At 29.1% G+C, this 27,639-nt stretch overlaps 2 protein-coding genes across 2 annotated transcripts; both read right to left on the bottom strand.

Annotated features, from left to right (window-relative positions):
- Positions 1 to 555: 555 nt before the first annotated feature.
- On the bottom strand, positions 556 to 10,018 carry LOC135953105 (uncharacterized). Its single transcript, XM_065502787.1, has 11 exons — positions 9,925 to 10,018; positions 9,762 to 9,854; positions 9,548 to 9,701; positions 7,635 to 7,768; positions 7,234 to 7,560; positions 6,735 to 6,762; positions 1,912 to 2,144; positions 1,715 to 1,807; positions 1,487 to 1,640; positions 1,114 to 1,247; positions 556 to 1,033 (listed from the first exon to the last, which is right to left on the bottom strand). Exons 1-11 carry the CDS (start codon positions 10,016 to 10,018, stop codon positions 702 to 704), a joined length of 1,776 nt encoding a protein of 591 aa, XP_065358859.1. The 3' UTR covers positions 556 to 701.
- A 5,255-nt stretch (positions 10,019 to 15,273) lies between these two features.
- LOC135953099 (protein takeout) lies at positions 15,274 to 23,388 on the bottom strand. The gene is made up of 5 exons (XM_065502774.1): positions 23,262 to 23,388; positions 16,795 to 16,887; positions 16,581 to 16,731; positions 15,662 to 15,792; positions 15,274 to 15,588 (listed from the first exon to the last, which is right to left on the bottom strand). Exons 1-5 carry the CDS (start codon positions 23,386 to 23,388, stop codon positions 15,278 to 15,280), a joined length of 813 nt encoding a protein of 270 aa, XP_065358846.1. The 3' UTR covers positions 15,274 to 15,277.
- Positions 23,389 to 27,639: the final 4,251 nt, after the last annotated feature.

Raw genomic sequence — 27,639 nt, 5'->3', positions numbered from 1 at the left:
CTATAGAAAAGGTGGTTAGAAAAGTGACCATTTGAAATTTTGAAATACAAAATGTATGAACAAATAAACATTCGTCTCTTGACGAATCGTTCATTTAGAAATTCGTCAGTTTTATAAAAGAAAAGGCTGTAAGTTTTGATGACTCAGTTTATAATCAATAGAATATATAAAACCGTTACCTCAAAAAAAACATTTCGGTTCAAGATGAAAAGACAATACTAATAGAGTCCACAAGTTTTTTTTAGTTGAAAAGTTTCGGATTAGTATGAATTAGACTCTAATATTTACACTTACTCCAAAAACTCCATTTTCAGCTAAATGGGTTGGATTTACTCGCCGTGCCTTTAATTATGATTCTGACTATACATAAACCAAGTATTCTGGGACACTAACTGTCTAAAAGGGATCTCCGCCCTGCGGTTTCCAGAACTAGTGATTTCACCTACTTTTTAGGTTCACCACTGTTTGTGACTAGTTATTATAACAAGTCAATTGAATCTACGTAGATTACAAAGATAAAGTCCGGTAGCTGGTTCAAGAAGAATAAAATCACTGTTAAATTTGACAATATTTGGCATCTTATTTTAATTAAAGGCTTAAAAATTACCTAGCTCCACATTTCATAAATAAAAGAAATTAAAAATGTTCCCTTTCCAACACAATTTTCTACAACTAATTTCTTACTTATAAAATACTGTAAATTAACCTCTATGTTGGGCAGCACTTGGTAAATCTTCAATGAAATAGTTGCCAGGCACATAACCGTATGCCTTGCTCAAACGATCCTTCATGACCACTCCAACAGATTCCAATATAGCAGGACGTAAAATTGTATAAAAATCGCGCCAATTCTCATTGAACAGAGCATTTGTGCTGTCCTCTAAAACCTTTTGGCCATTGAAGAGATTATCCAATTGTATGCGAAAACCACCAACATCTGCAATATCCACTTGTAACTGATCAACATCGGTAAAGGTGAAACCATGTTCGTCACGTAGCTTCAGTTGCATGTGAAGGATCAAGACAAATTTTTCTGTGAAGTAGAAAGTTAATAAATTAATTTTTTGTTTTAATTTTTGTTTGCTATAATTTCTAAAAAAAACAAACACTAACCTACTTCAAAGTGAGCCTTGCCATTGCCATTCAATGCTAAACCTAAAATGCGGCCATCTAGTTTATAGTCCGAATCAAAACGTAATTTAGGCACGAATAATTTAATCTTTGTTTTTAATGTTTTTGGATTGAAGCTGTAAAAAAAAAAATTAGCAAGTGAATTCTACACTTATGCTCGTAGTTTCAACAAATAGATATCTATCAGTGTTTAGTTACTTATGGAGTAAAAATATTAGGGAATTTTTACCCGTAGATATTGATTGGAAATTAATCTCAAGTTACCTTTTAGGTAAATTTATCTACTAAGTATTTTACACAGTAGATATCTATTTATTGAAATTACGGATATTAATCCTTTATAAAAAAAACTAACAGAGTTTCTTGAACTTCCATTTTGCTGGCACCTGTTATCACCAGATTAATCAGATCAGCATTAAGAGCCACTGGATTTTTGGGATCTTGACTAATGAGAACACGTTTCACATACAGAGGATCAAATGAGCCAGCTGCTTTAAAACCAGGTATGCCTATGTAAATATAAATCCGTATATTAAATTAAATGCATGGTTTAAATAACATTTTAATTTATATGCAACTTTACCATCCTTCCACTCGCGATAAATTACTTGAAAGTTTTTGGCAAAACATTTATTAAAAGCAGGATCCTGCAAATGACAGGGTACTAAAAAATCGGCTAAAGGAAGAAATGCAAAATAAAATAGACAAATTAAATTTAATTTATTGTGTTGTGTTGTTACTATTCCTCTTCTATTGTTATATTTTATTCCTGATACTTACGTTTGCTTGCCAAATATTTAGCCGCATTGGCTGTGGGAACTGTGACAGCTGTTGTTATCACCAGTAGCGCAAAGATTTTAAGTGAAACTTTCATTATGTAAATGTTCCTGTTTTTATAGTTTTTGTATGCTGATGCTTTAGAAAATATGTCCTTCTTTGGGAGTTTATGTTGAATTGTAGGAGGGAGTCTAAAGCAAAGACACGACCTTCTATTGTTTGTTACAGCCCGAATACTGAACTCGTTTTATTGTTTTTAACTTTAAATATTTTGTAGTAGATACTTTCATAACTGCATCTTATAAAGAATAATAATAATAATAAAAAAAAACAGTTATACTAATATGAGAATTTGTTTATTATAATTTTAATTTTGTTATTAGTTCCCAACGAACTTGTTTTTCTAGCGTCTTCTTGATTTAGCGGGTTTTAGTCAAGAAATTAATGTTATTTCATTTACGGAGATCACAGTATTGCATATATAAATAAAAAAATTTATTCGTAAAAGCATTGTGAATTGAAATAATAAGTATTGGCATTAAAGTACACTTTCTGGTCACTCTTTTGGTATTACACATTTTCGGAAATTTCGGAGTGAATTGCCATAATAGTTGGAAACACCAACAGTGTGAGAGTGAATTTTGGTTATACACAATTAGAGTTTTCTATTAATAAACAGATCAGATAAATTTGTGATTTTCAGATTTTTCGAACCATTTTTATACTAGAAATAATATTAAAAAATGTCGGTAGCAAAATTGGTTCCAGTGGTTCCTTTGGAACAAATAGGAGCATAATTTTAAAAACAGGAAACATTTTTAATGCTGTGGTCCAGTTAACTCTTCAACGTCTAAACAAGAACACACATTTTTGAAGTAAATTTTTTTAGTTGGGAACATCCCTAACATAATTGTACATATATTTAAGACTTAGTTAATCCCAAACTGTGAATAGACACAATCAATTAATAAATTATAATTTTTATTGCATTTAATTTATTATTAATTTACTTCATTTGTAAATTTAATAATGTTTAAATATATATACTTAAATAATTGAACTCTAATAATTTTAAAATTAACCTTGATTTAGGTTAATTGCAATAATCAGGGCTGTGAATTTCATGCACTAAAAATGCAAAAATATGCTCATAAAACAGGCACTATAAATCGAAAAATATTCACAATTGTACGATTAATATTTATATAAAAAAAAACATTTAAATTTTGATACAAGTTGAAGAAAGTAAAAAATCAAGATCATTAATAACACTATACAACAAAATCAAATTTTTTCCAAAATTACAAGGTCCGACCAATAAATTTTGATAGAGGAGACAAAAAAAAAAAAAGACACGTGTATCGGCGTTTTGAAAGTTTACATCTGAATTTCATTTGAGGGGGGTTAAAGTTTTCCAACTCTGGCACATTCTTATTGTTAATCGCCATAATAAACCATATGATCCTTACATTTTAGCTATAAAATGTGTTCAGCAAGTTTATGTAAAATGTTACGGAGAACATTTTTGTAGAATATATTAACCCTCTAGATCCTCAAGGCATGGGTCTTTTTTGTCCTTTTTTTAAAAAAGAGAAAAAACACAATTAAAACAGGGATTTAAGGGGTTAAAATGTTCTGCAAAAATATTATCCGTGAAATTTTACTATAAGTCCCTGAATGCACAAAAACGGAAAATTCAACCAGAAAGTCAGAAATAAGACACAGCAAATGAGAGCTTAGGGTTAATTTCGCATTTATTAAGAATTTTTTTTTAAAGTACCCCAAAAATTTAGCATGAAAATAAATAGTTCAAATTTAATTAAAAATCACAAATTTATTTTACCTTCGATAGCAAATTTGGATAGGAAGTATTCATTAATTACATTTTTTTAGCTCTAGGCAATTGCACTTCATTATCATAAAATGTCCAGCATATTTCAGCTACAAGCGTTCTTCAATCTGTGCGCATGTTTGATGAAATTGTTCACCATGTTCATCAGATTCTGTTGACAACTGGTTCTCAAAGTAATCCACATGGGAATTTAAAAAATAAGTTTTTGTTGAATTTTGGTCAAACATTTCATCAGACATGCGCACTTGTGTGTCCCAAAAAACGTAGTTTTTCTTATTTTCATGGGTGCTCAAGCATAATTTGAAAGCTTATAGGGTAGAGTATTTTTGAGATTTTTTTCAGATTTTTCGGAAGTAAATTTTGTAAATAAGGCTTTATAACTTTTAAAATTTTTATGAAAATGAAAAAAACTAAAAATGCAGTTTGAAAGATCAACTGGAAAAATTATTAAAAATTTTAATGTAGGGCACCTTAGTAAGCCAATTCATTGCAAAAACTAAAAATATTTGCACAGAGAAATAAAGCATGGACATTTTTCTTTTAAACTGTGTCCTCAAAAGTAATGAAAATCGTGGGTCTTGAAATGCGAAATTAACCCTAGGCTCTTTTTTGTTATGTCTTATTTCTGACTTTCTGCTTGAATTTTCCGTTTTGGTGTATTCAGGGACTTATAGTAAAATTTCAGGGGTAATACTTTTGCGGAACATTTTAACCCCTTAAATCCCTGTTTTAATGGAATAAAAGACCCATGCCTTGAGGATTTAGAGGGTTAACATATTCTACAAAAATGTTCTCTGTAATATTTTACATAAATTTGCTGAACACATTTTATACCTAAAATGTAAGGATCACAAGGTTTCTTATGCCGATTAACAATAAGAATGTGCCAGAGTTGGGAAACATTAACCCCCCCTCAAATGAAATTCAGATGTAAACCTTTAAAACGCCGATACATAGACTTTTTTTGTATCCTCTATCAAAATTTATTGGTCGGACCTTGTAATTTTTGTTGTGTTATACAGTGTAATAAATTACAAATTATGAACATTTCGAAATAAATTTTTAATTCCCAGGAAGATTTTCAGAACTTCTTCTAAAGTAAATAATTCTAGAATGAGTGTTATCAGAATCTCTTCAGGTTTTTTAATTGTAGTCTCGGAACTATTGATATCGCAATTACTCCTGGAAACCGTTTTGTAGAACTCTATTGCGATTATAAAGAACTTCTATAGGGTTTTTAAGTTAGTTATACATGGGTTATACAGCTGTTATAAACGAACTGGGGGATCTAATGAAAATATTGTAAGCCGAATAAAAAAAGCCACACAATCTTTTGGCCAGCTCAGTAAAGAATGGAAATCGCCTTCAATATCACGCCGTGTTAAAATCTTGAACACCAACGTAAATCAAGAAAGCTTAGATATTTTCCTTGAAGACCTATTATAAATTTTTTGTAACTCAAAACATACACTTTTTGAATTTTTTTGGCAAAATCAAAATCCTTGTCGATTAAACGATGTCTGTCCGTCCATCCGTCCGTCTGGCTGGTCGGCTGTCCATGTAAACTTTGTGCGCAGAGTACAGGTCGCAATTTTGAAGATATTTCGATCAAATTTGGTACATATTATTTTTTCCGCCCAAGGACCAAGACTATTGAAACTGGCTGAAATCGGTCCATTATTTCACCTAGCCCCCATATAAATGTCCTTCCGAAATTAGACTTTATCGGTCATAAATGTTTAATTTATATATGTATCTCCACAAATTCCGCTCCATGTAAGTTTTATATATACAACATTTATGTCACCAAATTTTGTTACGATCGGTCTATAATTAGTCATAGCTCTCATATAGACCCGCTTCCGATAATCACTTAAAAATGTTGGTATTCACACAATATTCAACATAGTTAACTTTCATATAGAAATAACTCACACGACCTAATTTTATGGTGATCGGTCCATAATTGGTCATAGCTCCCATATAAGGCTCACTTCCGAAAATCACTCAAAAATATAAACTATTAAAATTTAAAAAAAAAGTGTTTTTGCTCTTTTACTTAGGGTAGGGTATTATGTCATGTCATGCCCGACCATACTTTCTTACTTGTTTTTTTTTTAAAAAATTTTATTTTTTTTGTCTTTTCTTTGAAGACCTTTTTGGTCGCTTAGTGGGGTGCGAGTGGGATGTATATAAAATTAAATGTTTTGTAACTCAAGACATAAAATTTTTAACTTTTTTTTTTTGGCAAAATCTGACTTTTTTTTTTTCAAAATGAGCCATTCTTTTTAATTTTTTTGTTTGCTCTAAAGAAAGTTTTGGTCCATTCCTTTAAGAGGTTTTTGGTTTTTGACATATCCCACTTGCATCTTACTAAGCGACAAGAAACCTCTTAAAGGAGTGTAAAGGAGAGTAAAAGAAAAATTAAAAAAAGGGTCAAAAAAAGTTTTTGATTTTGCCAACAAAAAATCAAAAATTGTATATCTTGAGTTACAAAACATTTATTTAGATCTATATCCCACTAAGCGATAAAAAAAACTCTTTAAGAAATGGACCTAAGCTTTCGTTTGACCAAAACAAAATTAAAAAAGGTCCCATTTTTTCGAAAGATTGAAGAAATAGCTATCTAAACTATTAGGGACATATTTTCCTAAGAAAAATAGGTAATAAGTTACATCGATGAGAAAAACTATCCCTTTATCCAAAATGTCAAATTTTGACAAGCTCTAACTCAGAGAGTTCTCGACCGATCTTGTTGAACCTTGGTGCAAAACATCCCGACCGGAAGACATCGATTTTAAAAGTTGGTTCACTTGACTTGAAATCTCCTATATACATGAATGAGTTCTAGACTAGTTCTGTAAATCACTTATTAGATCCGAAACTAATTTTTGGAAATGGTTAAAAAACTTTATGGAAAAATAAAAAGTTTAAAATTATTGAAAAACTAATTCTATTTTTTTCCTATAAATACACAAATTCATATTTCGGTAAATATAAATCTTATAATGTTAATTCAATAAATGAATGAATCAATCAAAAATCACTGATGAAAAAACTAGTTCTAGAACTGTTCTTTAGTATATGTATCAGCTCCGTTAAGCTTCCGTAGAAAAAGTTCCGAGGGTGACAATTTCATACAGAACTGATTTTAGGACCAGTTCTGGAGGTGATAATTTCTATTGGTCAAATTAATTTAGGGTTACTGACTACCATCATGCATTTGCATGAAAATCGCATCCCTGGTAATAATAATGAGTTAAATCTAATGAGAAAGTGAATAACAATAAAGCAAATTGTTTCATAAATTTGAACTTATCAAAATTTTATGCAGTAATTAAAATAAAAGATACAAATTTTAGGTTAAAAAAATATAAAAAATAAAATAATTATTACTAATTACTAGTGATTCTTTAACTTTTATACTTGATCTTTATTTGTCATTTACATTTACAATACTTTAGGCTATTAACCTCTAAGCTGGGCAGCACTTGGTAAATCGGCAATGAAATAATTGCCCGGCACATAACTGTATGCTTTGGACAAACGATCATGCATGATGAATTGAACGGCTTCGGTTATAGCGGGTCGTAAAATTTCATAAAAATCACGCCAATTATCGTTGAACACAGCATTTGTGCTGTCCTCCAGGGCCTTTTGGCCATTGAAAAGATTACCGAAATTTACATTAAAACCACCAATATCGGGAATCTGCAGGTGTAATTTATCGATATCGGTAAATGTAAAGCCATTTTCGTCACGTAACTTCAGTTGTATGCTTAGGACCATGGCGATTTTATCTGTGAAAGAGAAAATTAAGATATTTTAAAAGAAAGTTACTAACATATTTCAGAAACATATTATAGAAACTTACCGATATCAATTATAGCCTTGCCATTGCCATTCAAAGCCAAATTCAAAATGCGCCCTTTTAGTTTATAATCGGAATTAAAACGTAATTTTGGCACAAACAATTTAAGTTTTGATTTCAAGGTTTTTGGATTGAAACTGAAAACAAAAGATAATTACAATATAGATATGTACATACATACACATGTAAATAAAATACGTAGAGAAAACAGCTATAATAGCCAAATTTATTGCTAACCAAATGATTCGGTCTTCATGGCCGAATTTCCCCATTTAAGATGCGGTGACCGAATCTATCGACAATGAGTTCTAATACATTTTGGAAAAAATGCATCGTTCTCAAATGTCATGGAATTTCTCTGGAGATCCTCTAGGTCCCAATTGTAATCAAAAGAAAATCACAATAGAAATAAAATATGTACATAGAGAAAACAGTTGTGACAACTAAATTTGTTGTTAATCGAATGATTCAGTCATAGAATAAACGCATAGAACGGAAGGAGATAGTAAAAAATTACTCTCTTTTCACACATACGGGTGATACAAAAACAAAATATGTACATGCAATACATTCTCATGAATTAGGTTTTTGACAATATACTTAGGTTGGTTCTCAGTTACCTATCTGGTTGTTGTCTATGGATTCAGTCTTCATGACCGAATTTCTCCATTAAAGCTGGGTTTCCGCATACACCGTAATCGGCGCCGATAACGAAAACTGAAACTGAAAAACGATGGTGTTCGTCACCGTCTCGTTTATGAATTGTTTTCGTTTCAGTTGCGGCATAAAACAGAAACGAAATTATTTTTTAATTTTGGATGTCGCACATTAAATATTTTTGACAAAATCTATTCCAATAAAGAAAATTTATTTTTTTTATTCATTTTGATTTTCTTTAAATTTTAAATAAAAAAATAATTAAAATAATTTCGTTCCTACAGCACCGAAACTGATCGGTGCCATTTCGTTCACAATTATCGTTGCCGATTTCTGAAACAAACTTTTTTTCGGTGTAAATGTATGGAATTTCGTTTTCGGTGCCGATTCGGTGTATGCGGAAACGTAGCTTAAGAGGGCTGGCTTTGCTGCTCTCTCTGGAGCACCAAAACGAATATATATTCTAGGTCCTCATATGTCCGTGTGTCTGCTGAAAACACAAAAGGAGCTAGCTGTCTTATCTGTTGATAGAATATATTGAAAATGGGCAATATCGGACCATGATTACGCCTAGCCCCCATACAAATATCTCCCCGGAATACCGTTTGGCCAGCAATAAATATCAACAGATAAGATAACTAGCTCCTTTCGTTTGGGGCCTATTGTGTTTTCAGCAGACACACGGACATATGAGGACCTAGAATATACATACATATATACTTTTTGGTGCTCCAGAGAGAGCAGCAAAGCCAGCACTTGGACGGCTAGATCGTCTTAAATTCTTATGATGACCTAGAATATATATGTGTAAGGTTTCTGCTAATCCCCATACACATTTCTCCCCGGAATACTTTTTGGGCAGTCATAAATATGTTGATTATGAGGCAATCCTGATAAAATGTTGCACAAATTAGTCCTAAGTACTTTGAAATTATTCTGTAAAGTATGGCTAATATCGGTCAATATTTGTCCCTAGTCCCCATAAAAGGTCCCCCTTAGAAAATGACTTGAACATTCATAATTGTATTATAATAATTAATATCGTGATGAAATTGAACATAAACAAGTTTCATATGATCCTAAATCTTTCAACTAACTTTTGCGAGGATCGGTCCATATTTTTATTGGCAAAAAATAAAAATATACCCACATATTTATGGTGGGTATACAAGATTCGGCATAGCCGAATATACCACTTTTACTAGTTTAAATTAATTTAATTGCTTTTTGTAATTAAGCTGCAAATGAAAATAACAAACCTGGCATCTTGCACTTGCATATTACTGACACCTGTTATAATCAGATTAATCAGTTCAGCATTTAAAGCAACCGGATTATTGGGGTCCTGAGCAATAACAATACGGTTTACATATAAAGGATCATAGGAGCCAGCTTCCTTGTAACCAGGTAAACCTTAAATTGTAATTGATTAAATAAACTAAACGCTATGCGAATTTCTTATAAAAAACATACCATCTTTCCACTCGTGATAAATTCCTTCAAAGTTTCTGGCATAACATTTGTTAAAATTTGGATCCTGCAAATGACAGGGTATCAAAAAATCAGCTGAAAAGAAAATAGACGAATAAATTCTTCTTTAAATTTTCAATTGTTAAATTTTATCACAGATTCTTACGTTTGTTTGCCAAAAATTTAGCAGCCTTGGCTGTGTGAATAGCAACAGCTGTTGTTATGACCAATAGGGCAAAGATTTTAAGTGAAACTTTCATTATGTAAATTTTTCAATTTTATTATTTTGTTTTTTTTATATACTTTTATGCTATAGCTGTAGAAAAAGTCCTTTTGCTGGATTTTGCAGTTTTTGCAGTGACACCAACTTCGTGTGTTTGATGCAGCCCAAATACTGATGTGATTTTATGGTTTTTAACTTTAAATATTTGATATTAATTTCATAAATAACTGTATTTTATATAGATACTCGTAGTAAAAGAAATTATCATTAAAAGAATATGATTATTAGTGTTTCAATTGAATCTTAATTTTGTTTTAAAGTCTGCAATGAACTTGTTTTTCAAGTGTCTCTTAGATTTCAAAGACATTTTCATTTAGGCATATCATAGTTTACCATACAGATATACATATGTAGAAAATTACATTTCCTTCTTTATCTCTCTGGCTTAACTTACAATTGTAGAACTCTACTTCTCTTTCTGGCCTAATTATTTCATCTTGGTTGCGCTGCTTATCGTAAAAACTCTCTCTCTAAAAAAACACTTATTACAATTCAAATTCATACATTTTATTTATAGGTCATTCAGTGACTAATCTTCACAACTGAATGATTACTGTCCAAAATGATCGTATTTTATACTCGTTTTCCTGTTTCGTCCTGTTTCCATTCGTCTTAAACCCAACCCATTAGCCAATCTATTGTCTCTGTCATGTACGCTTTATATGAAAAAACGTATAAATTTGTCAAAGGGGGCAAGGTTTGTGGAACTTGTGAGGAGTAAATAAAGGCTTTTTATATACCTAAGTATTTGATATTGTTAAAAATCTGGGAACTTGAGGATTGATAATTTAGTAAAACTAAAAAATTTTATAAATTTTTGGGACTTCATTTACCTTAAAAACAAAACAAAAAAAATGATAATATGGTGATTTTCCACGAATAAAAATATGAAATTTGAATTAATGTAAAATGTTAACAGTTTGGAATTGGAACCAATATAGACTCAAATGTCTTTAAATCAATGGCATTACAATTTTTAACATTCTTTATTTTCAAATACCAAAATTCCTAAAACGGGGAAAATGTGTGCCAAAATCTGAGATTTTTTTAGAAAAGTGCCCACTGTGACGTTATTTACAGTGTGATAGTAAAAACACTTATTAAATATTTAAGAAGCATATGGGGTTATACAAATATGGAGAATTTTCGTGGATCGGTGCTTTGCCTTTTTAGAATTTTTTACTCAAACCGAATTTTTTTTTTAAATTGGCCAAGTTTGGATTGCTCTGGGGGTTGATATGTCCGCTAAAGTGAGCAAAGTTTTTCTTTACACGCTTTTGCATTATGTTATCTTTCCGGATCATATAAAAATTCTATATAGTCCCGAAGAAAATTTTTTCTACAAAAGAAAAAATATATGGGCTTTTTTGGGAAAAACGTAAAAAATACGGCCCTTTTTACAAGTTCCAAATTTGGATGCGTATAACTTTTTATAGGGAAGAGATAACTAGTAGCAAGTTATTTTTATTTTATTTAGAATTTTATTGCCAATATACCTGATGTTTTAAAAATAAATTTCGACCCTCCGTAGGCCCGCCATATATAAAAAAACCATACAAAGATCGAACAAAAAAAAAAATAAATCAATAAATCTGAATATCTCTAAAACTAATAAGCGTAAGCATATTTTTTGTAGATCTTCTAAAAATTTCAGCTCATTCGGATCATAAATGGATTTTTGAGATTTTTTTTAAAAAATTTGAGACCCGAGGTGACCAACTTTGAGGGGCTACGCACTGGCCCCCATTAGCGCTAGGAAGCTGAACAAACGTAAATCAACTCGAAAACACCTCAGCTCAAGCCAGGTGAAATTTCGTTATAATATCTCCAATAGTTCCAAAGATACTGAATTATTTCCAAAAAAAAAGTTTCTAAACCACTGTGCAATGTCGGGTTTAGGATACATTTCACAACTAACATAAAATTAAGATTTAGAATATTTTTGATTTGCACATACGATATAAGTATTACTATAGTTTTAATACTTTATCACAAAATGTGAACACATGCTCAGTTAATAAATTGAAATTTCATATGCCTGGTATTGTTGTTGATTTACTTCCATTAAACTTTTAATAATATTTAAATAAATGAACTGTAATACTTTCAAAATAAACCTTGATTTAGGTTAATTATATTAATATTCTAATAAGAAATTAAATAAGATAAAATATCTTATTTAATATATAAAGTATAATGTATTTTAATTACAATAAATATTATTAAATCGGATAAACGTAAGAGGATGAAGAAAAAATAATCTATTATATATTGTGAATTTTTAAGCATCAATAAGGATGATTAAAAATAAAGACATTCATACTCGTACATGCCAGGGAGTCTGGATGTGTGAAATTTGTGTCATTATAAACACTGCGGAAAATTATGACTAATGAAAAGAAGTCATGTCACTTAACTGGTCCAATGGGGACAAAAGGTAGACAATTTATCAATAATATTTAAACAATTTTGGATAAACAATAATAGAAATAAATTCAATTTCCATTTGGGGAGGGGACCAGTATTTTAATATCCAAAACAGAGCAAGCTCATTTGAATTTGTAATGTGGCCTGTCACAAAGTGTCCAAAAGGTGTCAATAAACCCTCTCTTTGTTCAAAGCCTGTTTAAGTTTTCATATAAAGTGTTAGCATTGGTTCCTTTCATCTGAAGAACCAGTCAGCTAACTAGTTGTTCACTAAGCTAACAATTTCATGGAAAATGTTACTACACTATTTTAAACCGAAATTGAGAACATTACACATGATAGAAAATTTCAAATGAAGTAGGGAATTTAAATTTTAAATTGAGAAAATTCCAATTGAAATTGAGAGTTTCAATATGAAATTGAGAAAATTCCAATTGAAAATAAGAATTTATATTGGGCGTATGACTTAAAAATGCCGGATTTTCAATTGATGGCTTTTTGGATATCTGTAGAGTTTTACACGGGAATTCCGCAATAATTTTCAATCCCGAGAAATTGTGCGAAATTCCCGGGAATTATTTTCCTTAGTTCTATGTAATGTTATTTGAACTTGACTTTCTCTAAAAGAAGCTTAAATCTCCAAAACAAATGCAGAAGATGCATACAACAAAAAATATTTAACCCAAATAGACCAACAACAAGTTCATTATTAAAATTATTCCAAAAACTCATGGGATTTGCAGAATTCAATTCCGATCGAAAGTGGAATTATTTCAGTATTTTGCTTTTTCACAAAGAGTAAAACGAACATTTTTGGAATAAAACCACCTTCCGTGGAATTGAATTTTGTTTAATATTACTGGGTTTTCTTCAAGTTTTAATTAACATCTTTACTTCTTTTTTGATTTAATAAACAAAACATTTCCAATTCAAAATTAAAAAAATAAAATGTTTATTTTTTGCGAATTAACAGAATTAATTGGAATCTAACGAACGTAGAGCGAAATCTAATGGAAATTGAAGAAATCGAGTCAGTTTATCTTTTTGTATTAAATTTTTATTTAATTTTTTTAATTGTATTCAATTACATTTTAAAACCAAAGACATTTTTTAGCTTTTTAATGAAGTCTACATTCTTAAAATTTAATAATAATTCGTTCTAGGCGGGAATTCCCGGGATTCGAGTAAATTTCAAAATTAATCCCGATTTCCCGGGAAATGAAAAACTCTAGATATCTGTCATTTATTCTCACTTAGTTATTGAACATTATAACTAGTGTAAACAACAATGTTTTTTTGCTTCGAAAATATGGAACTTTGTGACAACAGAGCGTCATATGCGGGAAGTCATATGCTGCTTCAGCAAAATCACTTTTGAAAATGATGATGGCGATGAAAAATGGATCCATTACTATAACCCGAAGTGTCTCAGATCGTACGTAATGCCTGGACAACCAGCCGAATCCATATCAAAACCAAATATGCATGGCGCTAAGGTAATGCTCTGTATTTGGTGGGAGCAAAGGGGTCCTATATATTATAAGCTGCTTTAATCTGTCCAAACCATCAAAGGGAACCAGTAACGAACGCAACATGAAACATGCTGGACATTGTATGGTAATACAGTGGAATTGCCTAGAGCTAAAAAATTTAATTAATGAATACTGATTTTTAGTTAAATTTGAACTATGTTTTTTTATGCTAAATTTTTGGGGTACTTTAAAATAAAATTCTTAATAAATGGGAAATTGACCCTAGGCTCTCTTTTGTTTTGTCTTATAAGACAGAAATCAGAAATATATTTCTGACTTTCTGGTTGAATTTTCCTCATTTTAACCCCTTAAATCCCTGCTTTAATGGTGTTTTTTGCTCTTTTTTAAAAGAAGGCCTTGAGGATTTAGAGGGTTAACATATTTTACAAAAATGTTCTCCGTAACATTTTACATAAAATGTAAGGATCACATGGTTTCTTATGCCGATTAACAATAAGAATGTGCCAGAGTTTGGAAACTCAAATGAAATTCAGATGTAAACTTTCAAAACGCCGATACACGTGTCCTTTTTTTGTTTCTTCTATCAGAATTTATTGGTTGGACTTTGTAATTATGATTTTGTTGTATAGTGTTATGCACACATTGTTGTATAGTGATGAACACATGTAATTTTTGATTCAGAAATGTGTAAATAGCTTAAATCATAGACCGATTTCAACTAGTTTCAATTCCGTTTCAGGTCAAAATAAGTGAACCAAACTGGAACGTATTATATTATATTCAAGATTCCAATCTGTAGTAGGACTAAGATATTTTCATTCAAAGCGATCATCATACTTAGTTGTTTGGATTGTAGTATGCTCATTATTTGAAAGCACTGAGACTAAGTTCAATTGTCTTATGTGAAATGCTTTTAAGAACATGTTTATTATTTCTATAATTTATATCATCTATTAACCGTTCAGCAATTACCAGAGTTAATTGCTACTGTAATTTTTTTAAAATAAAATTTAACATTTAAATAACTTCTAATATTGACGTCTGAATTCGCACACATCTGCCTTCGAATACAAAATGTTTTTGTTTATATTAATTTTTATTTATTTAAATAATTAACAATTCATACGTCTTTATATAATGAAATTATATATGTATGTATGAGTATATACAAAAATAAGTCATAAATTTAATGAAACCCGTTTCAAATTAAATTCACAATAAAGTTTTAGCTAAATTAAAGTAAACAACAAAAAAAAAATTCAAATAAATTATCACACAGCTGGTCTAAATTAATATGAATAAGAAAAGAAAGTGTTTTAAGGTAAATCCGCAAAGAAATAACTAGCTGGAACATAACCAAAGATTTTCTTATAACGATCAAGAGCAATGGCATCCAAAGTTTCCTCGATAACGGGACGCATTATTTCAAACAGTTCATGCCAATTTTGATTGAACACTGCATTGGCACTCTGCTCCAATTCCACATTGCCATTAAATAGATTACTGAAATTAATGTGGAACCTATCGATATTTTTAATAGACGATTTGATACCGGTAATATCGAAGAATTTGTGATTGTTCGCTTCAATGAGTTTGGCCTTAAGGGAGAAAAGAACATCGACATCAGCTGAAAGAGGGAACATAATTTTGTTCAGTTTTGTAAAATTTAGTTCTGGTTTGCATATAAAATAAATACTTACAAGCGTCAGTTTCCATGAGGCCTGTACTGTCCAAACGTAAAAGCAAAATACTGCCTTTCATGCGATAATCTCCCTTACTTTGCAGTAGTGGAATTTTTACTAAAAATTTGAAATTGTATTCATCGTTGATGCTGAAATTGAGAAAACATTTTTAAAGGATTCTAAAGTATTCTTTGGAGAGCCTATCTCTAGATCACTTAAAACTTTTTTTATAATGTTAATTATTGCCAATTAATACCGAATTGTACAATGTTATTTTTGGACATTGATCACGTACCAAAGGTTCGAAATAACTAATTTAATTTGAGCTTAATTTACACAAATCTTAATTCGGCATTAAATAATGTCAGCCATTAATTTCATAAACCCTCTACCATCATATAATTCTTTAGCTCCACTCAAATATTTAAATGTAATTCATTCAATTTTTGTTAATTCAAATCTAATATAAATTAAAATAAAAATGTATTTTCTTCAGTTTTGTTCGTTTTGGCTTTTAATCATTTACAAAATGAATTGAAAGAAATTGATTTAAGCCTTTTTGTAATAGATTCGAATTTGAGAAAATTTTAATCATTCAATACATTTTTAAAGCTACAAGTATTTTGTAATGGATTTTAATTCTATAATGAATCAATTCTTAAGACACTGAATTCAATACATTTGAAGTACAAAGCCTATGAATTAATTCGTAATAAATTCATTAACGGAAGTAACAAATTATATTAGATTGTTAAGAATTAGTGTGCTGATTAGGTTTTCTGGCAGTTGGATGATGATATTTCATTAATTTTTTAACTTTAAGACAAAAACTATTAAGACAAAAACTCAGATCAGAAGGTAATTCAAAATTGTGGTAGACAATTTTTGCTTTAGAATATATGTATGTGAGTCCAAAAGTTAATCATCTATAATTTACCTGGCTTTTGTAATAGTAGTCTGCGACAGTCCTGTGAATATCACATCCTTAAGATTTATCTTCAAGTTAATATTCTGATTGTTTTGTTCCAAATTTACCTTTTTCACATGGAATGGGTCAATGCTGCCCAAATTCTTTAAGCCAGGAATACCTTAAGGCATATTAAAACACAAACATGTTATTTCATGGAATTAAAAACAAATGAAATAAATACCTTCTCTCCAGTTTGTGAACACATTTTGAACAGCTTTTGCTAAACATACGCCATTATTGGGGTCGCTTAGGGCACATGGTTTTAAAAATGAGGCTGTAAAGAAGAAAAAGTAGATTAGTAAGAAGTTGCTGAATATTCCACTTGATCTTAAAGGAGAATTTTTTTTTTTAATTTTTATAGTTTTGGGGAAAAATCTAATATGTGAAATAGCTGTCAATTATGGACCGATACTCACAAAAGTAGGTAAAAAGATTTAGGTTCATATAAAACTTGTTAGTGTACAATTTCATCACGATATTAATTATTATAAGACAATTATGAATGTAAAAGTCATTTCATGAAGGGGACCTTGTATGCCATAATTTACAGTACAATTCCAAAGTACTTCGAATTAATTTGTCCAAAATTTTATCTGGATTTCCGCATAATCAACCTATTTATGACTGCTCAAACAGTATTCCGGGGGACATTTGAAGGGGGTATAGGTGATATCTTGGCCCGATATTGCTAATTTTTAATACCAGACAAATTTTATCAACAGAGAGTATTTGTAGAAAATTCCAACTAGCTAGCTGTTTTCGTTTAAGCCCAATAGTGTTTTCAACAAACATACATACGGACGTACAAAGCTAGATCGTCTTAGAATCGTATGAGGACCAATGTTATACATATCATGTCAAGTGAACCAATTTTTAAAATCGATGTCTTCCGATCGGTATGAAATTTGCAACAAGGTTAGACCTATTGTATAGTAATTCAAAAACCATTTTTCAACAAGATGGGTGAAGAACTCTCTGAGTTATAGTCAAAATTTGACATTTTGGCCAAACATGTGTTTTTTCTCATCCATGTAACTGATTACCTATTGTTCTTAGCAAATAGTTCAGATAGCTATTTCTTCAAACTTTCAAAAAAAATATTAATTTTTTTATCATTTTAATATTTTTTTTTCGAAATCAAAAACTTTTTTGACTTTTTTTTCAAAATGGGACCGGTTTTTCGGTTAACCGGTTAACCGAAAAACCGGTTTTTCTTCGAAATCTCGGTTTTTTGCGAACCGGTTAATTTAAAATGTTGATTTTCGGTTAACCGGTTTATCCGGTTTTTATCGCTCGGTTAACCGGTTTTTAAAATTTAGGTTTAAAATTAAGAAATCTCATGGTTTTGTGCATTTTTTATATTCATTGTACAAACATTATTGGTCTGATTTGAAACCTAAACTGCTGATTTACAATATAAACATATTTAGATTGATATTTTTAAGAATTACAATGATTCTAAATAGTAGAGGACGATGAGTTTACTTAAAAAGTTTTTCAGAATGAATTGCACATAATCAAACTATAAACATTAAATTCCGCAGAATTCTAGAAGTTAAGCAAAATCTTAATAATGATTCATTATAAACTTAGTGATGATTTTACCAAACGTCAAGTTGAATTTGATGTGCATACCTTCTTTCAATCAATTTGACTTCATTAGTGTGTTTTGTTCTTAAAATTTTATTTTATTATTCATTTCGTTAGCTTAGTGTACAAAGTCCTTTTCAGAAATAACAACGTTCCAAAATCCATAATTTGAAATATTTTGAAATCTGATAATGGAGTTTTATTAATTATTTGGTATGATTTATAATGACCAGGGAAACCAAAATATGCAAATGCATGTTTTTTCTGGTGAGTCTAATGAGCACATGGATAAGATATTTACACGTTTCAGAACTATTTAAGAATTTTGGCATCGATTTGTTAGTGCATATTTTTGTATATTTTACCCTTAAATACATATTTTTGCATATATTTGTTTTAAGAGCATATTTATGTCATATTTTGCGTTTTTAGAGCATATTTTACTGTTTAATAGCATATTTTGAGTTTATCAAAAACAAATTTTGTCTTACTTATTTTTCGCTGTTGTGTTACAGGTTTTTACTTCCTTTGTTTAAAATTCAAAATTGAAAAATAGATGGCTTTCACCAAAAAAAAAAATTTAAAAAACAAAAAATTTTTTTTTTTTAAATTTCAAATAACAATTCGAAAAATTTTTTTATCCAAAAAATAAAAAAACTGAAAAAAAATTTTTGTTCACCTAAAAATATTTAAATTTTTTATTTTGAAGTATAATTAGGTGAAGGGTATATAAGATTCGGCACAGCCGAATATAGCTCTCTTAATTGTTTTAATATAAAATAAGCACTATTTTAATAATAGCTCCATCTAAATATCAAATTTTAGTTCTAATTCAAACTTAACCGTTCTAAGTGTTAAAGAAATATTGTCTTTTAAATTTGCTCCTGTAACATTAGTTGATGTCGAAAGAACATTTTCTATGTTTAAAAATGTTTTCAGATCCAATAGACAACGATTTTTATTTGAAAATTTAAGTAAATTTTTTTTGGTAAAAAATTATGTAAAAGTAAGAACATATTTTTTAAATTTTAAGAACATATTTTAAAGTTTTTACTGCATATTTAAAGCGCCTAAAACGCTTTTTTTAGAGCATATTTCCGGTTTCCCTGATAATGACAAATAATCACAGCTAAGAAGAAGTGCGTTTGCATCTTATAGGTCCTTTTATGGGACTTGCTACATTTTCTGTTCCATATCAGAAAAATTTAATGAATAAACCAATAATTAAAACAAGTATATTATATATTTAGTAACATATTTATACTCAATTCTATTTGACTGAGATAATAATTTTGAAATTTTTACATAATAAAATGGACTTAGCACTTCTGTATATTCATAGGTATTTAATATAAACCATTCCTGACTACTAAAAACTACATATTTTAAAGCTGTATATACTTTATTGGACATTTTATGTTTTCTACATATATATGACGGTTAACCGGTTTTTTCGATTTCGGTTAACCGAAAAACCGGTTTTCTAAAAAAGCCCAATTTTCGGTTAACCGACAAACCGGTTTTTTAAAAAGTCGGTTTTTTATAAACACTACTCATCTTTAAGGAAAATCTTTAGAAGATGGCTTTTTTGAGATATCTTTTATTCAAGGACGATTTTTTAAGTTATATTCAGTTTTGATGATAAACGGATTTCTATAAAAAAAAACTTTAAAATCTATGATTCATTAGCTTTAATATGAGATCAAAAATTATAATATCTGACTGACAGTTCTCAAGTTATTAAAAGTTTTAATTTTGCTAAAACCTATTAAAAAAATATCATATTTGGAATTTTAAAATTCAGGAGAACTTTAAATTTTGTATGGCCATGAAAAACATATACATTTACCAAATATTATTATTGAATTCACTAGAGTAAAGGTTCAAAAATATAAATAATTTAAAATTATGGCCCTAATTTTGTAAATCACATCACCAGTGATATTTTTATGGAAAGCAAAATCAAAATTTCAAAAATTTTAAAAATTTGTTTTTGTTTTATATACAAAATTTTCAAATTATGAAAGGCAAATCAACGCTTGAATTTTGGAGCTTATGATTATAACCATAGAGTAACATAGAGCGGAAACTAGAAAAAAACTCAAACAAAAAAATTACTCAAAATAATCACACATACGAGTGTTGTTTTTGTTTTGACATAATTTTTCTACTAATACATTCTCATCAATTAGGTTTCTGACAACTGAGTTAGGTGTTTGACAGGAGAGTTTCCGCTCTATGTATATTCTCTATGATTATAACTACAACCTACATACTACATATGTCAACTTATCTGTAATTTTCATAAATTATATTAATAATTTAATTTATGATGAAATTACGAAATAATAGCAATTACCGTTACCGCTAAAATACCGTTACCGAATTAATTCAAATTATCGTTACAGTTACTTTTTAACCGGTTCAATGTAAGATTTACATATGTATGGAAATGTAGGATTTGTACGATTATATTAGGAATTGTTCTCTAAGTAATGAAAATCAACCAATTATGTTTGCCTTATTCCATTAACTATAAATTTAGATATAAAAATTTACAATGCTGGCATTAATTACAATTATTATAACCTTCATCATTTGCCATTCCGTTTGTAACTTCTACATTTTCCAATTGCGACCCCACAAAATATACATATATAATCTGGATCGTTATAGATAGCGCAATCGATATGTATGTATGTTGAAATCAACTTTCCGTAGCCACCAAATAACTTACACAAATGATTTATACAACAATATATCCTCTATAGACCCGATTCGGTTGCTTGTTTAAAGTCGAGGAAATCGGCGCTCAAATGGCTGAGATACAAGGAAAAAATCACGACAACTGCGATTTTTTTTTCATATTTTAGATATATATTTGGATTACTAAGTCATTAATATAGATAATATGGATATCCAATGACCTTTGCAACGACGTATATAACGTCATAGTAAGTCGTACAAAATCAGGGACCGTAAATAACGGTTATCCAGAAAATTTGAAATCAACAACTCTTTGTATTAGAGCCAACGGAGACCTATACTGTTATATACCAATATATTCATAAAATATTTCAATGAAACACTTAAAAAAAAGAGCCGTCATAAAATAAAAGTCATTTGAGGAGTTTTATTTTTCCCGTCATAAAAAAACTCATTTGAGGAGTTTTATTTCTTACGTCATAAAATAAAACTCTTTTCGTTTATTTTCTACTTTTTTCAGTATCTTTCATTATTGAGTCCATCTTATATAATGTTTGTAGTAATTTATTGGTTTAAGAAAAAAAAAAAAAAAAACAACAACAATTTAATAATAGGAATCAAACAATAACAAATTAAAATCCCACTTTCTTTTATTTTAATGACAATTTATTCAATTGCAATGCAAGGGGCTTTACAAATTGTAATGAACTGACCAGCGCGCTGCAGCGGCAAGCTTTATGTGTTTCAATTTACTAAAATTAAGTTTTATTTTCTGACTGCAAAAATAAAACTCATCAAAATTACTTTTATTTTATGACAGGAAAAATAAAACTCCTCAAATGAGTTTTATATTTGACGGGAAAAATAAAACTCCTCAAATGAGTTTTTTTCTGACGGCTATTTAAAACTTATTTTTAAGAGTTTCATTCGAGCTTTTATTTTTACGTTGATTAATAACTGTTTTAGATGGATTTTTATATTTAAAGTCACAAAATAACTGTTATAAAACTGATATCACTTATAACCGTTACGGTCCCTGGTCAAAATCGAAAAATACATTTTTTTTCATAACATTTTTTTCAATAATAAATTACAAAAAAAAATAATTTTGAAAAATATAGTTCTCTTATTTGATTTTATATATATAATATTAAACATAGTTTATTTTAGTAGTATTATTTAGCAGTACCATTTCAATTGTGGGAATTAATAACCACCTGCGTGAAATTTTTGTCAATTGTTTTAAACGAACTAGACTCGTGATATGTGAAAAGAGAACACATCACTTGACTTGTACAATTGATAAATTGTCATGTAATTTATCAATAAATTTTAAAAAAGTTTCAAAAACCGATCACATATTTACACCTAAAAGGTGTAAATTTACCCCCTTCTTAGGACATCGCCATGTTAAAGTGCCAGGTCGCCTTCATATAAAACGTTTGAACTACACCATTTCCAATTGTATTTCAGAAGTTTCTAATTGTATTTCAGAATATTTCAATTGTATTTCAGAAATTTCCAATTGAATTTCAGATTTTCTAAATGTATTTCAGAATATTCCAATTGTATTTCAGAAATTTCCATTTGTACTTCAGAATATTTTCTATTTCTGACGGGAAAAATAAAACTCCTTAAATGAATTTTTTTATGACGGCTATTTAAAACTCTTTTTTTAAGAGTTTCATTCGAGCTTTTATTTCTACGTTGATTAATAACTGTTTTAGATGGATTTTTATTTCTAAAGTCACAAAATAACTATTATAAAACTTACAGTCCCTAGTTAAAATCGGAAAATATATTCCAAGAAATTTCCAATTATATTTCAGAATTTTCTAGTTGTATTTCAGAATATTCCAATTATATTTCAGAAGTTTCCATTTATATTTCAGAACTTTCTAATTGTATTTCAGAATATTCCAATTGAATTTCAAGAATTTCCATTTGTATTTCCGAAGTTTTAATTTACATATATGTAAAAAGTTTCTATTCTATTTGTTATTCAGAAATTTTCATTGGTATTGCTAGTAGAATTTTCTGAAATATAATTGGAAAATTCTGAAATACAAATGGAAGTAAATATGAAATATAATTTCTGAAATTCAATTAGAAAATTCTGAAATTCAATTGGAATTTTCTGAAATACAATTAGAAACTTTTGAAATACAATTGGAAATGGTGTAGAACCGATAACTACAACTTTGGAACTAGTCACGTGACAAGTTTTGTGTTACTTCCTTTTCCCCTAGGACTATTCCTCATTTTTTAAACTCTAATATATACTGTCATTTTACTAAATGGGGCTGATAACATTTGACGGTTATTTTCACAGTTCAAAATAGCTACACTTACGTGCTTCTTTTAAATATGCATCTCCCTGTACACTGACGACCATTAAACTTAGGGCACCAACTATGAAAAGGACACTGCCACCAAACTTGTGTGGTTGAAATTGATTCTGCTGTTGTTGCTGCTTCATGTTGAACTAAAAGTTAAGAAAGTTTGAAACAAACTAAAAATTTATTTAGTTTCGTTTAGCATTAAATAAAACTTTTTTTTGATCACAACTAAATATACATAGCTAATATATGTTTGTGTATAAAATAGTGTGGTTATTCTAGTATTAGATTCTTAAATTTCATAAAAACAGGGTTATTATTTTGTTGTGTTTTTTTTTGTGGTTTAAAATTTGAAAAGTTTTTGTTTAGTTTTGTTAAGTTTAAATGTTGTTTTCACTACGTATTTTAAAGTTGGCATATTAAAGTAGTCACACATTTAAGGAATTATTAATTTAAATTGCTGGCAATTTAATAATTAAATAAAAGTATAAAATGAATATTTAAAGTTTCATATTTGTGTTACAAATAAATTTATGCAAATTTATTATGATTTTGAGTAAGGTCAGTTTAATGGTTTAAAACAAATTTTAAGAACTATTGTGGCTACATATTTGGTATATTATTCAAAGATTCTTTATTAGATTATGTAAATTAACACTTTGTTAACAGAAAACCATTTAAAATTAAATAAATACACAAATACAACACGCTTAAATGAACTGTTTCTAAAAACAGTTTTAATATTAATTTAATTAATTGGTTTTTAAACTAAAATTTGCGTGCATGTCATTTATTTGTTGTTTCGCACTCAAAGTTGTCACTTTTTGTTATTTACTTCAAAATTTAAATTTCATAAATATTTGCTAGGTGTTTATACTGTCGTCATTTACTTATAAGTTTAAATAATTAACTATTTTTTTATTGTTATGTTTCTATTGCATTTCTACTCATTAAGAAAAAAAAAATCTTCCAGTCAAAACAAGACTTTAGCTATTTGGGTAAAATATAATTTTAAACCGGGTATTACTAGTTTTGGATATTAAAAATGCAATACGTAGTTATTTGAAATTAAGTGTTATTAGTTAAAAGCTACAGTCACACTACATGTCCTTCCGAAATTGGACTTTATCGGTCATAAATGTTTAATTTATAAATGTATCTCCACAAATTGCGCTCCAAATAAGTTTTATATATACACAATTCATGTCACCAAATTTTGTTACGATCGGTCCATAATTAGTCATAGCTCGCATATAGACCCGCTTCCGAAAATCACTTTAACGTGCATAAATCGCTTAAAAATGTTGGTAAACACACAAAATTCAACATAGTTAACTTTAATATAGACATAAATAACACGACCTAATTTCATGGTGATCGGTCCATAATTGGTCATAGCCCCCATATAAGGCCACTTCCGAAAATCACTCAAAAATACAAATTATTGAAATTTTAAAAGAAAAATGTTTTTACTCTTTTACTTAGTGTAGGGTATTATATGGTCGGGCTTGACCTGTATTAAATAAACGCAAAAAAAAAGTATAATCCAAAGTTGGAATATGTAAAAAGAGCCATATTTTTTACGTTTTTTTTTAACAAAATGTCCCTACATTTATTCTTTTGTAGAAAACAATTTTCTTCGGGACAATTGTTATATAGTCCGGAACGAGAACTTAATGCAAAAGCGTATAAAGTATAATTTGGCTCACTTAAGGGGACATACCCCAGGACTTATCCAAACTTGGCCAATTTAAAAAATCCTAAAAACGCAAAGCACTGATCCTCGATAGATCTCAACAGTTGTTGTATAACAGTATATGTTATTTAAATACATTCAAAATTTGTCCAACGCACAGTGGTATGAGAAAAAAAAGAGGGAAATAAATCTGTAACTTCTAAACCCTTAGTCCGATTTGAATGATATTTGACATGCGCAAGTTTTGAATTTTGGCCACATGGGCCCACGAGGGATGCGGCCAGGGTTCCCCAAAGTAGGACACCTCGGGTATGTTAAATTTTTAAAACGATCCTATTTCTTTGGCTGTGTTCCGATTTTAAAACCATTACATATATAGAATATCCTCGTCGAGTACTATCAATTATCTCTTATAACTTAGGAGATATTCGCATTTGAAAATATAATTTTTACCCACCCTACTCCAGTTTTTTGATAACAGCGGGTCCACATATTTCCCGATTTTCTCCATTTTTCTTTTATTGGACTAACAACAAATGTATATGTCAAACAAATAAAGAATTGTTTACAAATCGTGACTGAATCCAAAGTTATATGCATTTAAATTTAAAAATTTAAAAAATGTTTCGCAAGTTTTTGGAAAAAAAGTACTTTTTTCCTTTTTAAGTTATCTAAAAAATTTCTAAGAAGGTGTATTATGAATTTATACTTTTTTAAAAGCTAACTTTACAGTAAATATTTCAAATGAAAACCTATTTGATAATTGTTGATACCGAGGTTACCAGGTCCATCCAAAAAACGCCTATTTCTTATCTAAAATTCAACTTTAGGATAAAAATTCTCAAATCGCATAGTCGACATCAAAATATAATAACTCATTTTAGATGGCCAAATATGTTTTTAATTTATTTTGTAAAGGGTTCCGATAACCCTGCCCTTGGTATGGATATTATAGCCAAAAAATTAAAAAAAAAAAAATTTTTGGGATTTTTCAACACTTTTTTTTACTGATTAAAAATTTTTTTAGTTTTATATTTTCAATGACAAAGTCTATATAACTGTAAAATTTTATTAAAAAATATTCATAAATAAAAATTTAATTTAAATTTGAAAGATTTGTATCTTTGCAAAAACTCAATAAAAACCAATGTTTGTCATATTTTTCAAAAAAGTATTCCATGAATTTTTTAATTGTAAAAAGTTATATACATGTATTTTTGAAAAATAGACAAAATCCCCTATCCATTGATATATTACATGTCTACCTTATGTTTATGTGGCAAATAAATTAGGGAAAACTTAACAACTCGCAGAGTAAATGACTCCAGACAAATTTATAAAATTTTACTAAAATATCAATCTTTAGGTTCTAAGGTATTCACCAATTTCAAATAATTAAATAAAAAGCCTATATTTACTTTTCAGAAGCACCACAAACCTTGCCCTCTTTGAAAAATTTTAGGGGTTTTAGTGTATTTCAAATGCTTCTTTCTATTCAAGTATTTTATTAATATACGGCATTTTAAATAAACTCTTGCTGAACCAATAGTTTTTAATAATAATTAATATTATTTCTTTGATTATATTTTTATTGCAATGACTTGTCGCATTTTTTTTTTCTTAAGATTTGTTTTTTTTTGATTTTTATTTTTTTAACAAATAAACAGGCATTAAACATGACATTACTTGGAAATTAATTGTTGTTGTCAATAAGGTTAAGGTTTAATAAGCAAATGATTGTTAATGATATTTGGCAACAGTTATAGACTCACGATTTACGAACATTAATCACTTTCATTAAAATTGATTAAAAACTTAATTAAATACTATTTCCATCAAATATTTATTTGATCTCAGGTGACTTTTGTAAGAGCAAATAAAATGTTTAATAAATTTAATAAAAGATTAACGTACATATTCATAAACCTTTTTTTTGTTTCTTTGTTTTTTACATTTTTCATGTGCCACAACATATTTTGACATTGCCAGTCATTTGACAATTAACAAATATTGTTCTTGTTGCCGAGAAGCTTCACTTGATTAATACACCTTGGATACACGTTTAAGCTAACAATTTATTATCGATTTTTTAGGGGGCATTTACATTATGACTTTAAGTCATGACTAAAAATCATGCGTATTTTTTTGTACTAACAAATTGTGACGAAAGGAAAACTATAGAGAACACATAGAGCGGAAACTCTGCTGTCAAAGACCTAACTCAGTTGTCAAAAACCTAAGTGGTGAGAATGTATTAGTAAAAAAAACTATGTGAAAACAAAAACAACACTCGTATATGTAACTTTTTTGAGTAATTTTTTTGTTTGAGTTTTTTTCTAGTTTCCGCTCTATGTATATTTTCTCTATGAGGAAAACAATTTAAAAATTTTTGTATGAAAAACACTCAAACAATATTTAAAAACTGAGTGATGTTCATACAAAACTTTGAAAATTGTTTTCCTTTCGTGTTTCTGAATGAGGCCCTAAGGTTTTTTGTCTCTGACGTTTTTATACCCTACACTACCATAGTGGGGAGGGTATTATGCGTTTGTGCAGATGTTTGTAACGCCCAAAAATATTAGTCTAACACCCACCTTAAAGTATACCGATCGACTTAGAATCACTTTCTGAGTCGATTAAACCATGTCCGTCCGTCCGTCTGGTCGGCTGGCTGGCTGTCCATGTAAACTTTGTG

The sequence above is a fragment of the Calliphora vicina genome, chromosome 1 (genome assembly GCF_958450345.1).
Source record: "Calliphora vicina chromosome 1, idCalVici1.1, whole genome shotgun sequence".
Classification (NCBI taxonomy): Eukaryota; Metazoa; Arthropoda; class Insecta; order Diptera; family Calliphoridae; genus Calliphora; species Calliphora vicina.
This window is presented reverse-complemented; position numbering and strand designations above follow the sequence as displayed.